This window comes from Atta colombica, unplaced genomic scaffold (assembly GCF_001594045.1).
Source record: "Atta colombica isolate Treedump-2 unplaced genomic scaffold, Acol1.0 scaffold224, whole genome shotgun sequence".
In the NCBI taxonomy this organism is placed as follows: domain Eukaryota; kingdom Metazoa; phylum Arthropoda; class Insecta; order Hymenoptera; family Formicidae; genus Atta; species Atta colombica.
The window spans coordinates 1,432,985-1,450,122 of record NW_017259321.1 but is presented as its reverse complement, the minus strand read 5'-3'; the positions used below and the strand labels follow the sequence as shown (position 1 = coordinate 1,450,122).

The window sequence follows — 17,138 nt, the reverse complement described above, 5'->3', positions numbered from 1 at the left end:
ATATGTATATTACAGTATCATTTTATTTCAAATTGCATTTAACAATATTTGTATTTATGTAGATTTATTTATTATATCTAATTAAATATTTATATACTCTGTACATACGCGCGCGCGCGCACGCGCGTATATTCAATATATTGCAAGCGAAACATTTTTTTTGTTTCATGATAAATTCAGAAACAAAATGTTTAACGTCACATTATGTACTATAAAGTTTGTTTAAAGAAAATAAGTGTTTCATTTAACCGAAATTAAATTGATTCCTCGTACACTTAATGCTGCAAAAATAAATGTTATTATGTAGAATAATTTAAAAAAAAAAACAATTAAAATTAATATATTTTTGTTTCCTTTTATCTACTTCAAGGAAGAGGTATTGAAGAAAATAACAAAACAATACGCGAGAATCTGGTAAATAAAAGTTTATTTTGTAAGTTCAAGATAGTTGATCTAGATTGTTTTAATTTCTAAATTACTTATATCTAGAGGCACTATAGTCAAGCTTAAAATCTAACCGACTACAAATTCATATTACACTCGACAATTATGATACTTGATTTTTGCTCAGGATCTCGACTATAGTACACATTTGAGCATATAATGAATTATAATTGAAGTAAAATTGACTACATTTAATAATTAATATCTCTACAACTTACTTTGAGTGGTTTACTTTGGGTCTTTTTTTTTATTCTTTTGGGAATGAATTATTATACTCTCTCTCTCTCTCTCTCTCTCTCTCTCTCTCTCTCTCTCTCTCTCTCTCTCTCTCTGTGTGTGTGTGTGTGTGTGTGTGTGTGTGTGTGTGTGTGTGTGTGTGTGTGTGTGTGTGAGTGATGTTCTAGATCATACTATACTATATCATATACTGTATGTGCGATAATAAAATGCAATTATATTCTGTACGTAAGATATTCGCAAACTTACGTTACAATGGAAGAAGAGATCAAAAAGAAAGACAATACCTAGTCTTACTCTAATTTTATTTAATACGCTATATTATAAATTCGAACTCGTTTTCCGTATTGCATATTTAACGATAAAATACGTCTTTTTCGATAGTAATTTTCAATATTCTAAAAATGACAGTAATACGTTTAATACGTTAAAAATGATCTATAATAGTTAAAATCACTTCGTTTCTTTTTTCAAATATAATCAATAATAGTGTTAAAATACTGTAAATAGTAATACTGATAATTAATGCCGCAATAATAGTAAGAACGCCGAGTTTTAATGTTTACATTACTTCGAGTGTCATATGTGATGATAGAGAGAATCTATAGAATAATAGATTACTGCCTGTTTTATACATTTTTTTATAGAATATTGCAGTATTCTCGAACTTTAAATCATGCTCAATTTGTAAGTATATTTTTCTGTGCGAACAATAACACACGAACGAAGATTTAGACAAATTTTGTAACATCTTTCCATTCAAACCTTTTTTAATATTTTCCTATTCTTTTGTTTTAAATAAGCATCATTAGATAGATGTAAATAAATTAAAATATTTTCCTTTTTTAATGTACAATCGTGCAATCCTTTCTGAGAAAACGATTATTTTCGCTAATTTAAAAAATGCACTTCCAAAGCCCAGATTTATTTACTCTCAAATCTATAATTATCTGCATACTATTGAAATTCAAAAAATAGCATTAAGTGTTTTACAGTTGATTAATACACAAATAACATTGAAAAATATGACAAATTAGATAATAAACAAGCAGTTATAGCATGATTCGTGACAAATGTCTTTTCGCACATTCTGTTGAATAAAGGCGCAAGGAAGTAGAAAAGAATGAAAGAAAAATCATTCAATATCTCGTGAATACATTTTCAATTGAATAATAAATTAAGACAAACAATTCTTACAATAGATGAACAATTATTTTATAAGTCATATCAGACAGTAATCTCAGATATTTCAGATAAAAGATAATACTTTATAAATTTTGTAACGTAACTGCAGCGCATTTAGTAAACGGTAAATTATAATTACGTGAATTATACATGTAAGGGAAGGTATCGCACTGCCCGTGTATGGACAAGATGTTTTAAAATTATGTGTTATAATATATAGTTTTGTTTTTCCATATGTAGAATATCTTCCAGTATACATTTATATATACATGTATATGTATACATTATCTACATATACACACATATGCAAATGCATATATATATATATATTTTTTTTTTAATTACACTATACATATGTATATATGTGTATTGAAAGATATTCTCTGGAAAATAAAAAAAATTATATTGATGAGGACATATCGAAGCATTCTTTCTGTAGTATGATACTTGTTGCGTGACATAGCGCATATTAAATAATTTTTTTCACCTTCATTATTGAGTACTTGATTATATTGTTTTGTCGATAAAATGTCTGTTGGAAAACAGGTGAGAAAAAAACAAAGCAAAATTCATTGAGCTGTTGGTGCGTATTGCGCTTGGCACAAATACACGATTGATATCACATAACGATTACAATATACGTGAGCCAAACACTTCGTCGTCACACGCAATTTATTTTATGGAAACAAGAATCATAGAAATGAAATAGAAATGGAATGTATCTCGCGTTTAAAAAAGTAAATGAGTAAGCTACTTCTTGACGAAGTTTTCAAATATTCCAATAATCTTAACATAAGAATCTCGTCAGTATATTAGTTGATTATCATTATATTAATTGAGAAATGTAAAACAAAAAATTTTTAACGGTCGCTATAAAATTAATTGCGTGTGTGACATACATACGCTTAACAAAACATTTGTTTTTTAGAAAATATTTAGCCAAAATAAGAGCAAATTTATAATTTAACTTTACTTAGACAATTCTAAAATAATACGGATTTTTGTTGGCTTTCCTTTGCATATTAAACCATATTAAATAAGTTCTTTATGCAAAACTGGACCGACGCGGGCAGTGTGTCACTACGGCAGAATTGCACGATGTTAATACTGGCACAGTGAGGCAATGACCTAGGATTCTCTCTAAATATACTATGAGTACTTATTAACATATTTATCTGGAAAACTATGTAATCATTCACGTTACGTAAGTAATTATTATTGTGTTCTTTCTATACCACCAATCATTTGCATTGTTTAAAACTCCTGTACACGTATATTTAATATATACGTATAGAAAGAGTAATAACCAATCATTACATTGAATAGGCTGCGGACAGTTGCAACTCGATATACATATAAAACAAGTTCTAATTTAGAAAGTCAGATAAAATCCTATCACAGAATTTAATAAAAAAGTGCATGTACTCTAAAATCATGTTCCATTATTTATTGTCATCCATTATTTTAAGTTTTTTTTTTTATATGAGTATTCGACATTGCTGCTTTTTATGTAAAACTGAATGTGAAGGATCTAATTTTCGTGATTTCAGATCTTACTGCTCGCGGAGAATAGTGTATTGTTATAAAGCATATAATTTTTATAACAGTTATTTTTATAACAGTTATTTTCTTTTATTAAATGCAAAAGATGATTGTAAACGTAGTCACCATTTTCAATCATGCACCTTTTTTTTATAATTCCTTGATAAAAATTTATCTAATCAACGTAACTAGGACATTGTACAACAAAACATACGAATATCCTATTATAATTCTAATATTGAATATTTGTTCTTAATTCACTGTAAATATTTTTGCGCAATATCCATATAATCTTCTTCTGTAAACATCGGAAGGTAATCATTAAAATTATATTTCCGAATGTATAGCAGAAATAATATTTTCAATTCTAGCAAGAATAATAATAGATAAATAAAATTACAAATTGCTATTGTAATAAAAAGTTGCAATTATTATGCAAACATTCATAAGAAATTCTGTCCTTCTGCCATTTTCGCTGAATTTTGCTGAATAATTACTTTTTACGATTAAGATCATTTGTCAGATCTGAATCCAATCACAGCCGTTGAAGATGCAAAGTGCAACTTAATTCGTTGCTACGATATCTAATGCCCTACAAAAAGATCCCAGATAGCATTTCGTGTGAACTCATGAATAATAAAATTCTGAGTTTCGGATATTTCGAGATAGAAACATGCAAGATCGTGATCGATGCCGCTAATTTGCTTGCACACTTACGCAAGGATATGTTCATAGTATGTGATACATGGATGTTCATGTCACGTGCATATAAGTGTTAGATGCACTAAGCGACAAATTATAATTTTGTTGAAAAAAAAAAAAAAAAAGAAAGATTGCGATTACTTGTAAAATGGGTACGTCTGACGTAGAATGTTATCTGGGGACGTCGTAGGTACAATGCCTATTTAAGACACTAATGTTTGCCTCTTAAAACTATTTCGAATTCAAAACTATATATTCGAAATTATGATCAATTAGCCATATAGTTTATGCAAGTATATCATTGGACAAAGAGTAAAATACAGGAATGTCGATAACATGACAAAATTTTTTTGCATGAAAAGATTACAGATTTATCAAATATGTCCTTTCAGCTGTCTCATATAGTGCAGCAAAATTAGAAAAGTGATGAGAAGCAATATGTTGTAAGTTATGCTAATATTACGAAATTCCGCATAGATATGTGCTGAATCGACTTTTTGTCAACAATTTATTGCTATTAATAAGTCAAAATAATGCAAGTTTTGATGCAAATCTTCCTATCGACTACACCGTACATAACGAAATTATTAATAATTATCAATAATTCGTAATACACGTAATAATTCTGAACACGGTAAATATATCGAGATCATAGGGCGCAAAAGAACACATGCACGAGATCCTACGATTTATGCTTTACTGATACCAAATTCTGCCATATCATGACACGCCGAACGAGCGATCTATTTTGCACTAGGAACTACGTATCCGACAAGTGGACTTTTTGCATTTTTTGTTATACTACTGTTACTCTGATTTAGTCAGATATCGACATAGAACTCGTCCTGTTCTTGCGGCTTTTTCACCCAAGTTCCAAGCTGTGCTTTCGTGAAAGCATCCTTCAATTGAGTCTTGGCAAGCTATTCCAGAAAAAAGATAAGATATGCTACATAACGGTGCATGAAATATAAAGTATAACAAACAATATTTCATACAAATTGTTATGTATTGTTATTAATATCAAAGATATAATTACTTACGGAATAATCTTGTGCTAAAGATTTTGCATCCAAATACAGGCGACAACCTTCTTCGTCAACATTGTCTATGGTCGGAAGATTACGTAAGAGATTAAAGAACCGCTTGAAGAATGCTTGTTTACATAACCTAGAAGGTTTCCCCACCTCATCTTTGCCAGTTGTGCAACTTAGGACTTCGGCTTCGTTTTGTCCTGAGGTGATAAAAAATATATATATTCGTTAAATTATTTTACATATTTCTTTCTATGAGAGATTACGAATATGTACAAACCAAGTGTCCAATTGACACTGTAATTAGGCGCTTTTCCAGGTTGTCTGATCTCATTAGATGTAATTAGACTCATTAAAGGTTTATTAAGTCTATATGGCGGTGGTAAACCCTGAATAGTATTCTCAATGCGACCGCATATCGCTCTGTACATATGACTTGGATTTAAGAGACTGCCAAGGACAATGCTGTGGAAGTAAATTGGCTCGATGAAGTGGCTTAAGAGTGCACCTTGCACACCAAGTACGTTCCACCGAGCTATTTTGTCCGAACACGACATTGTCAGCAGTCTTGTACCCTTTAAATTAGATTTTAAAATAAAACATCGATAAAAAGCAATCTGAGTATTTTTTTTTTCAATATTCTGCAATGTATGATTGCCTCTAACACAAATAATACATACTGCGATTACACCATCCCAGGTTTGAATACCCTCATTACTCTTCACAGGAATAGTCCCTTCACCAGATTCTATCTTCGTACGTAATTGACCTCTAGCTCGTCTATTGGGATGCTTGTCTATGGCATCGTTCTCTTCGTGAGGTGAGAAAATTCTCGCATCACCACAAGGGGCGGTATTTATATATAAATGAAATCGAATGCCTTGCTTCAATTTGAATCCTTTTTTAGTTGGCTCGAGAATAGAGTCAGCATTGTTTTCATTTCCAATGTGCAAGTCTAGTTGATTGTAAAGATATTCACAAAGACATCGTCGTGCTATTACTTCCGCATGACAATCATTTATACCACTACCGCTTCGACTTAAATGCTCGCCTGAGATGCATTTCGTACCTTTTACAAAAAAAAAAATAATTTTAATAAATGTTTTATTGTCCAAGATTTTTGTTTAAATATTATAGAAATAAAATAAATTTATATCTTACCGGTGGCAACACATATTAATTCTGCATCTTGCCCTTTCGTTATTACAACACCAGCCAAAACTTTACGTCGTGCGTGTTGCGGTTTGGTTACCATGAGTTCACTAAATTTCTGATTAACCATCTTGCCAATTTGATCAGCTAGCATTTGCGGTAAAGACATTTCTGGAGAGGGAAAGTTGATGCGAACAGGATATGATAAACAAAACGAAGAACTATGGACATTTCGCAATTTTGCTAAAGCAGCTTTACTAGCTGCGGCTTTTGCCAATTTTTTACTTGGGCCCGTTCCCTCGAATGTCTCACCATTAATTGTTACTGATATCGTAAACTTTGCATAACTTTCTCCGTTATCGGATATACAGTTATATACAACGCCCGGATATAATTCGTTAATCAATGCCACTGGACCTTTATCTAAAAACTTATTAGTATTCTTTGGCTCCTGCGTTAATGTTTTAAATGCATTGACAAGATGGTTATCACGTTCAGTCACATCGCTCGTAAAATCTGGCTCAAGAGGCACAACAGGCTGGCAAGTATTGATAGCTTGGTGAACCTCAGGTGTATTTCTAAACTGGACAATGTTTCGTAAAGCAAGTTCCGCGGCTGCATGCTTTGCCATCTTCTTGGTGCGTCCTTTTCCTTCGTAAGTCTGACCATCAATTTGTACCGCAATCGTGAATATTGGAGCGTGTGTGGGTCCAGTTTGTCCCACAACATTGTATGTAGCTCCAGTTTTTAACTCGTTTAATGCGCATACAGCGTTTTTTGGTTGTGGATTTTTATGACGCTTTTTAGCGCTGATAATATCTGATTAAACAAATTAAAGTTTATTACTTCTGTGTTATCAAATAAATATTAAACATTAAATGTACAAACGAGGACACACAGCCTGGCCGTAAATATAAAACACTTTCAATTTATTTTATTTTTCTGAAAAAGGCAATAAAAAGCAAACAAGAACTAATGAAATATTAAAATTGTTATAAAAATATTATTTTTCAATAAAAACTGTGTTCTCTAATTTATTTTTCATTACACATAGGACATTTACGTTAATTTGTGGAGATGACTTATATTTACAACAAAGGCTGTAGAATATTCTAAATTTTTTATAAAATTTTTGACACACACACACACACACACACACACACACACACACACACACAAAATGTGTGTATACATATATAAACCTACCTTCTAAATCTACTTCTGAAGATCTTTTAAGAACTTGAGATTTGGGTAAATTTCCATGCCCCATCTGCAAGATAAAGCATGAAAATAACTGTGACATCATACTGATTATTTTACTTGAACTCTCTGCAATACTTGACTTATCATTATCAGTATGAGAAATCATAAAAGAAACTTGTAATTTTTTGTTGTTAAAAGTTTTAATATCATTCCAATTTTTTAACCCTGTTAGTCTGTTTAGATCTATTTGATCCAAAATAATGTTTTCTTAATATTTTATTTAAAATATTTATTATAGCATTTACCGGTTTGAAAATATCTGATATTCTTTTTATGACTCCATTATTCTAAAAAAATAATAATTTTTTTACATTTCTTTTCCAAATAACTGTAAGGCAAGAAGTAAATATTTATCTAATCTAGTACATATCATTCTTTTTAATTTGATTTCATGCTTTATTTAACAAATATAAAAACTAATAACTGACAGATAAGTGTCTTTACAACATTTTTTATTTCAAGATACTCTCTGTACATAAATTTTTATCTTAAATATTACCAGATTTCAGCTAACTTGATTTATGTTGTTTTGTTATACATTAATTAAAATCATCTCTAATAAAATTGTATCTTCTTACCTATTAGTGAGCCAATACCTTGCATTGTTTCATCAGAAATAAAAAAGAAACTTTTACTAGAGTAAAGTGTGACGACTTAAAAATGTGTATAGAATAGCATTTTTATATTTACTAGAGATAAAAATGCTATTCTACATATTTTTAATTCACCTTGCTCTAAGTTAAAAAAAAGTTATCTGGATATTTTCTATTCGAATCAGTCTACAAAAATTTCTACTTTCTTTTATTTCTGATGAAAAAAAATTAAACGAATACATTCAAATTAAATCCTACAAAAATTTCTACTCAACTAATGCAGACCACTTTGATCAAATCTGTTAAGTCACCTTACTCTCTTAGTTTTGATAAAAAAAAAAGTTGTTTGAAGGAATGTATTGGAATTAAAGCCTACAAAAATTTCTACTTAGCCAAATATCACAGACTACTTTGATCAAATCTATTAAGTCAGCTTTCTCTCATATTTCTAATGAAATAATGTCAGGTGTTCACTAACAGGTGAGAAGATGGCACACTTTACATTAGGAATTATTAAATTCGTCTCGATTTACCTGCGCCGCATGGCCGCTGGGCGAGTTCTCTGACAGTGTATTACCGTTAGCAGGAGTCATAGACGCGCCGCATTCTGAAAAGGAGAAAAATAATGTGAGGCGTATAAACACACGGAAGTATACATTACAAGTGCATCGCGGGGAAAATCAATAGAGCCATCTCGTACTTGTCGGAGCCGATTGTTGGTTGTTATTCAACAACGCCAGCCCGTTCGACATGATGCCGTCTCTCACTCGGGAAGAGAATGATACCACGGGGTTAAATACAGACGGATCGTGCGTTCGCACGTGCGACCGCGTGTCAGTACGAATAAACACTCAGCGTCGGTTATTCTGGCATCCCGAAAATCCGCAGCGCCATTGTCGTTTTTTTTCGCATAATCGACCTAACCTGATCCCCCAGAGAGATGGCCCCGCCGATATCCGTATTGTCGCCGTCGAGAAAACGCCGTCATAAACGCTTCGCTTCCGCTCGCTTCGCTTCGCCGAGAATGACTTTTTGTCGTACACTGAAGCACTTCGAAAACTTTTGAAAAGGATACTTGCTAAATGTGTGCGATCATTGCGATTCTTACACACGATTACTCTACGAGAGTCGGCACTTATTCACGTCGACCGCATAAATGGCGTTTTTCGAGCGCTGCGAGCACTCTAGAGTCTATACCGAGCGCAAATGTGCGCAGGAGCGGGGAGAGGAAATCTGAGAAGAGGGTGAAAGAGGAAGAAAAAATTAAGGAAAGTAATTCGAAATTCTAAGATATTTTTTTCGAAATGAGATAATTGTCGTACTTCGTGTCGTAAAAAAGAAAAAGAAAAAACCATTCGTGCCTTCAGAATTTCAAAATCCGATCGCGAAAATAGAATAGCTTTCGACTCCCTCTCGTGGCGATTCCTCGTGATCGGTTACGTGCACGTGATATATATGATGTGACACGTATATCGTTTTTCTTGGCATTTCCTACTTTCTTCTCTCCCTTCATTTAACGGGCCGATGCAAATTAGCGTCACTTCCGCTGCACGAGATGCAGCGACCGTTAAAAGCTATACACACAGAAAATACATATTATACGCAAATAATGATTACTTATTTCAAGTATTTAAAAGTATCCGCAAACTCTCATCGTAAGTTCATCACAAACAAATTTATTCAAAATATTATATATTTTTAATCTTAATAAATTTAATACTTCAATCAAGATTATTTAATTAAAACAAACTCGATTTGCTTATTATATAAAATCGCTTTTTCAATTATTTTTATATCTTTATAATATTCAAAAAAAGAAAATTAATTCTTAATTTGAATATTAACGAGTTCGTCTAAAATTTATAATAAGTATATTCTAAGTTTATTACGAAGAAAATATTCTTTTGTTAAAGATAATTGAAAAATAAGAGAAAGAAAATAAATTGAGTAATTACTTTTCGTAATAATAGAATGATTTTTCTGTGTGTAAGGTCGATTCATTCACATACAACTTGAGCAACATATAATGTACACCTAGAGAAAGATTTCTTCGATTCAAATAAATATTTCTATACAATTAAAAAAAAATTTCTTTGATTTAAATGTCATTTCTTTGATTTGAATATTATTTATTGAATATTATTTATTGAAATTAAATAAAAAAATTTATTTGATTTAAAAAAATAATTCAAATTAAAGAAATTTTTTCTTTAATTATATAGCAAAGAAACATTTCTTTGAATTGAAGAAATCTTTCTCTAGATATATAAAGAGTAGGTCTGATCTTTTTTCTTATAGAAATCCAAAATAAAATAAAAGAGAAAAGAACATTCTAGAATTCTAAAATTTTAGATAAAATAAGTACACAATATATTATATATTTCATTTTCTTTATAATATTTTTTTATATTTTTCAGTTGAAAAATATAAAAAATATAAAAATATAAGTCGACTAAACTTCAACTATTCAATTTTATTCCATACACTTTTCTATGAATATTTAGCAATAATCGAGCAAAATTTCGATATTTTTAAAATTATTCTTGTTCGTCATTTAATATTAGCCAATTTAATATTGGAAACATTCGACGAACCAATGCAAATTTAGCATCACGTCCGCTGCATGAAACCCTGCGAACATTAAAAGCCAAGCCCATTCAATTTCGGCTCGATCACACACTTGCACAATATGCTCGAAGAGGTCTGATCTACCCTTACAGAATTTTGGCAAATTTAATATTGAAAATTATTATTTATTTTGAGTATTAAAAATATTAATCAATGTTTTTAATGTTCAAAATAAATAATTATAGTCAGTACCTTGACGTACAAATTAAATATTATTTGCAGCATCTCGTGCAGCGGACATGACGCTAAATTTGCATTGATCCGTCGAATGTTTCGAATTCTGCATGCCACTCTTCTAGTACTAAATTTCTCTAAGGTTAATCTGGCAAGAATTCTAGAATTCTAAATTCTAGATTAAAATATCACAAAACATTTTTTGAAATTAATAATTTATTATTATTTAATTTTCTTTATACCTTTATACTTTTTTTGACTTCGCGTCCGTTTGAATGTATCTACATTAAGATTCTTTAACTTTTAATCGATAATATTGATATCATTATCCTTGTGCAGCTTTTTTCTTTTTATATAATACTATTTACGGAACAATAATATAACGATACCGATATTGAATTTACCGATAAGAATTACCGATAAGAATTACAAAATTTCAAAGCTGAGAAAGCCGTTAAGAATTACAAAATTCCAAAATTCTGAGAAAATATTCTGTATACATTTGAACCCTAATTGAGAAACATGCAGTAACAAAGAACATCTATCTATTATTCTCAACAAAAGATGTTTGCTTTCTTCTGCCTATTCACGCACAGATAGCACGCACGGCACCGGGTAACGTCTCGAAAGACTTCTAGAAAAGGCTACTTCTAGAAAATTCGTTCATTTTTTGTAAAGAATTTTCATTTAATTAACTTATTTTGCTTTCTTTAATCGCTAGTCGCCGAATCGCAACATCATATTAAAAATTAAGAGAGCATTATAATACCGCAATTAATAATAGTATTTTTGTTATCTATTTTTTTAAACTATACAAATGAAAAATTAATGTCAATATGAGACTGTGAACTCAATGCTTTTTAATTTTTGCATTTCTACACGCGAAAGTTTCTATTTCATAACAAAAATTATTATTATAAAATAATAATGTTTAAATTAAATAATTTTAATATAATAAAATAAAAGAAAAAAGATTTTAAAGAATTCGAGAATTCTAGATTAAAATATCACAACATATTTTCTGTTTTATTTTCTTTATGCTTTTTTAATACTTTTTTTACTTTTCAATTGAAAAATTTACTTTATTATTTAAAGTTTAACTGTATTCAATTTTACTTCATATACACTTTATTTAGTAAAAGTCGAAAAATTTCGACTTTTTTTTTAATTATTCTTATCCATCGTTTATATCACTCAATTATATCTTTTCTGGATATTATAATATCCAGAATTAGAACACTAATTATATTATTAACGAAAAATCTCTCACTTACTATGTAATATATATATTTCGTATTTTTTCACTATAGCTTCAACGTAAACAGTATCTCGCACACCACGTCGCACGATCTCATTGTAGCCGATGGAGAGAATGTCCGGGTCATCAGCGAAGAGTTTCCGATTGAAGCACTTAACGATCATTCGCAGATCCAAGTGATTGATCAAGAGTGTTAACTTCTTTAGTAAGCCCTTGCGAGAGAGTTGGTGTAAACGCGCACGCCACGTGACGTTACACACGTGGTAGAGGCGCGTCGAACGTTGCACTACTATGCGTGTTACCATGATTACAATTTCATAAAGATCCTTCTTTACAAGTTTACTCATCTCACAAACACGTTTCAAAACCAGAAACAATAACTGTAGTAGAGCGGGGTGAAACGTATATCTCAACAAATTATTATATGAACAAGCGTTTTCACTTAACGATAACAGTCGCGAAACAGTAAAGTTTATCTTAAATTAATTTTAAAAAAATGATTGCTCGCACGATAACGATAACGACAAATTGATACGATTCCCGACACCCGGAAAGTAAAAATCACATCAATTTGTCACTACTGTTACGGCAAATGAGACCTCTCTCATCGACACGTTCACTGTTGGATGTTTATGTGTAAGCGCAGATTCTATCACGCATCGTTTGGGGAAGGCGATAAGGGTTTCGTGCGAGAGCAATGTAAACATATTTATCCACCTTTATTTCTAAACAGTACGCTTGCTTCAATAGCAGTCTATATACGTACCGATCTTACGTGTCTCAAGAGTGTACAAGTTCAAGAAGATACGAAGTATCAATTTACAGTGTCTTCTTCTTTAATGAAAATTAACTTTCGATGAGAAATCTTTTTTGGGTAAGACTCTTGCACTGTATCCATTGAATGCTCTAAATGCACTGAATTGCAAAATATGTGAAACTATAAAACCTGTCCTTTGTATACATGTTCTTCTGTACTGGACTTTGAACTTTTCTTTTTTGCTTTCACCAAATAGATATGTGATCTAGAATTTTCTTTCCCCACCAAATTTCATTTTAAGAACAAAGAATGCATAACCAATTTATCACAAAAGAGATACCCATACATTTTCAATACTAGTCCTTTGCATTCCGAAATATTATACCTGTGTGCTTTGTGATACTCCCTTGTTAAATTTTACTAAAAATAAGATCGAGATCGTTCAAGAGTATTAGTTGAAAAGAAAAAAGAGAAAGTTACATGCAAACGCTATTCACAAATTTATAACATCGTCTTTCATATATAATCGTAAATAAATTATTTATAAACTTAATTAAATATCACAAAAAATAACATAAAAACTTGGGCTCTTCTTTTTGTTAATTTTATGATAAAATAATTACGTTTATTATAATTATATATTTTATATTCAATGGCCAATATTTCAAAAATAGAATGACATTTCGAATACTCTCTTAGGCATCAATAACAAAGATTTTAAATACATAGGATTAGTCAAACTATTTGTAATTTTGAAATTAAAAATCTGTTTTTTTGTGGATTAATTACACTTGTTGTATATTAATTTAAAACGAAATAATGTACAAAAAAAATATATACATATAATTGGTGAAAGCGAGATAGGAAGTTTTGAAAATAATAAAAAACAAACCTTAATTTCACTGTGAGAATTTAAGAAAATAAAATTCTAAGTTAGATGAGGCTTTAATTTATATTTTATCTCTACAAGAAACTCTCTAAAATCTCTGGAAAGGAATTAATAATAATCGATATTAATATTTTACTTTTGATGCTATTGTTTGATAACATCAGAACATTGATAAATTTCATGTCTTTCCTTCTGTCTTCGTTATCTCATTTTACGCACATTCTTATTGCTCACATTATTTTTTTACATGAGAAAAAGAAAAAAATGTAAACATTTAGATAAAAGATTGAAAGAATCTGATTAGTCAGGTCCTATTTTTAATTATTATTGTTATATTTTGATGCAATGCATTGATGTATTATTAGACGAAATATCTGAATAAACCTAATGATTTTCGCATCATCATTCTTTCAGAATGCGGTCTAAGTTTCACCACAAATGCTTTGAAGTATTTTTTTAACCAATCAAAAAAAAAAGAATTTACGAATTGACTAATCAAAGAATACTTTAAGCATTTGTAGTATGTTGACTGTATACTCTTAAATAAATAATAGATCGAAACAAAGATTTAAAAAATGTTATGAATTGGCCACGTTCAACGGAACATTATTTTGTAACTATTGGAAATTTTTTTTGCGCTTATTGGATTATATTTTTAGATTTCTAAACATTGAATTATATCTTTAGATCTAAAGATCCTATCTTGATGAAAAAAGATTCCAAACTGTTTCAAAATAAATGTTCTGCGGACTATTATCCTGTCTCTTTTTTTTTATTTGCGTCATACATAGCGTTACTGCAATAAAACGCCTAGATACACAGCAATATAAAAAGATGTGCGTGATTTTTAAAGACTATAACTCTTATAGTAACTGTCTCTAGTGTCGGTTATTCTTATTTTTTCACATAGATTTTAGATGATCTGAATTTTATTCATAAGATTATTGCATTTTGCTGTATTATTATAGAAATTGAATTATTGTTAAATTATTACCGATAATGATGGGCATTCGTCAATAATGATGGGAATATTTTGACCATTTCAGGAATTCTGATACAGCCTGACATAATTTATTCAAATTTTAGTATAATATTATGTAGTATATCAGAAAAATTTAGAGACAGATACACAAATATCATGTGAATATGTATATGTAATAATTTCGTAAATATATATTAATCTAAAATTTAAAACTCAGTGAGAAATGAGCCTCAATTATTATCAATATTATATCGTATTCATGAGTGTACACAGTATTTCAATTAGCGGAAGGGGGGGGAAGGGGTAAAACTCTATCTTCACACTCAAAATTTATTAAAACATACCTATATTACAGCCTCTTCAGCGAACTTTTTTAATTTTCTTCCATCAGCTTCTCTTTCTTCGCAAGCACCATTTTTTTTTGTACATACACTTAACATATAAAATCCATTGAAGCAATTTTCCGACATTGTTGACCGCTAACCAGTTTTTATACACCTTCGCAATGTACTAAATGATATTTCAATTATGCTCGTTCTGCACGGTTGAGCTAAAGAAATATGCAAAACATGTTTCGTTGGTGTTGGGAAGAAAGTTTTAGATTCTTTTAAAGCTGTGTATTGATTTCAATTCTTTGAATACTTCTTTTTTAATTTTTTCATTCCTTCAGAGAATGTATTATAATTCGGCTTCATTGTCACTCAAATTGTAAAAATCAGAAAAACTATAAGTGCTTTCTTTTTAAAATCTTTTAATGTCATATTCAACATAATAAAAAGATGTAGAGCTAATAATAATAGTATACAAGAACTTCAACTAAAAAAAATAGACCTTATTATTGAAGACTGTCTGTAATGTCTTATAATTAGATTAATGTCTTAAATACTAGTACGGCTTTTCGAAAATTTAGGAGGGGGAGGGGTTGCTCCCTCCCTGCATATCTCATGATATCGTATCGATGTTGATTCGATATCAATTCGAGTCATTTCTCGCCGCAAATAATTTTCAGGATTTCAAAATTGAATTTCGAAAGATGACAATCAAGTTTTGCTAAATTACACAGTTAGTTAAATATTCTAAAATGAAATAGCATGGAAAATTGACTGATACGGGATCTACAATACAAGTCGTAGTGGTTGTAGGGTCTTAAGTAATAAAAAATTGACCAATCATAATCGTTTATTTTTTTCATATTTTTTCATATTGGATTGTGACTGATTAATTTTCTACGATTAAAAACCCTACGATCGTTACGACTTCTATTGTAAACCCCGTGTCACTGATACTTCACACACATTTTGTCCTTATTATAAATTTTGTGGAAACAATTCAGTCGTGCGCACGTGAAGGAATATTCACGTATTTATATTCAGTGTCAAAAGTTCGAATATTTTATACCTTCTGAATTATTAATTACATCTCATTTTGATCGAGGAAGCGAATCATTAATTAAAGAAACATAAAGATTAATAAAAGAATTGAAAAGGTAGATTAATAAAAGATATGTAACGGCTAATGGGTGAAATAAAAACCGATTGTAAGTGCAAGTGAAATTGTTCTTAATTATAAGCACATGATGTTTGTTACACTAAGCCTATGCACGACGATGCTTCATGATATGTTGTGTTACATATAAACTTTTACGCACTTCCTGCATTTATCTTCTCAAGAATTTATCTGTCTTTTCTTCGTTTACTGTTTCCCAAGAAAAGGAATTACAATAATACTTACAGCTCATTTTTTTATACATATTTTTGTTTCTCTTATACGCATGTACGATTCCTACGATGACATTAAACTGATTTCGATTAGAGACGTGTTAAAAGATCTAGTTTGGTGCATGATTTACATCGCCGCAATGACAGCATCATTTACATCTTCGGATGAATTGCGGAGATGAGAATTGATACACGACACTTCGATTCTCGAGAAATATCTTTGAAGCATAATGTCTTTAAACACTTAAGTCTCTCTATGATAATCCAGTAAATTCGAAGAAATCGTTCGCGAAGTTATGTTATAATACATCGCAACTTAATATAAGTTACAGTCTATTCCAACTGAAATTAATCCAGTCAAAAGTCTAATCGGGGTGATATCTAAGGTACTAATATGATTCAACTATCAACAACGGAACGAATGTTAAACATATGGAATAATCATTATGCCATGAAAGATCTCTTTAACATGCATATTAGGAATCCCGTAAATATTCCAATAAGAAGTGTATGTAAGAGCAGATTAATACAGTTCGATTCTATTTTCGTGGTGTACGAATCTAATCAGCATAATGTCCCTGCT

General features: G+C 30.4%; 1 protein-coding gene across 2 annotated transcripts; it reads right to left on the bottom strand.

Annotated features, from left to right (window-relative positions):
* Nucleotides 1-3,870: 3,870 nt before the first annotated feature.
* LOC108687989 (double-stranded RNA-specific editase Adar) lies at nucleotides 3,871-9,290 on the bottom strand. 2 transcript variants are annotated; one of them, XM_018194039.1, is made up of 8 exons: nucleotides 8,850-9,290; nucleotides 8,683-8,756; nucleotides 7,500-7,563; nucleotides 6,303-7,112; nucleotides 5,822-6,210; nucleotides 5,422-5,716; nucleotides 5,151-5,341; nucleotides 3,871-5,030 (listed from the first exon to the last, which is right to left on the bottom strand). In XM_018194039.1, exons 1-8 carry the CDS (start codon nucleotides 8,899-8,901, stop codon nucleotides 4,932-4,934), a joined length of 1,974 nt encoding a protein of 657 aa, XP_018049528.1. In that variant the 5' UTR covers nucleotides 8,902-9,290; the 3' UTR covers nucleotides 3,871-4,931. The 2 variants fall into 2 exon arrangements, with proteins under 2 accessions (XP_018049528.1, XP_018049527.1); XM_018194038.1 differs by having other exon boundaries at nucleotides 9,074-9,290.
* Nucleotides 9,291-17,138: the final 7,848 nt, after the last annotated feature.

Bases quoted from the DNA above. Each gene is read 5' to 3' on its own strand.
- LOC108687989 (XM_018194038.1), bottom strand. From the start codon at position 9,137: ATGACGGCGTTTTCTCGACGGCGACAATACGGATATCGGCGGGGCCAT. The intron at 8,757-9,073 runs GTTAGGTCGATT...TCTCCTTTTCAG, and splicing joins CCATCTCTCTGGGGGATCAG to AATGCGGCGCGTCTATGACT. The intron at 6,211-6,302 runs GTAAGATATAAA...TTTTTGTAAAAG, and splicing joins ATTAATATGTGTTGCCACCG to GTACGAAATGCATCTCAGGC.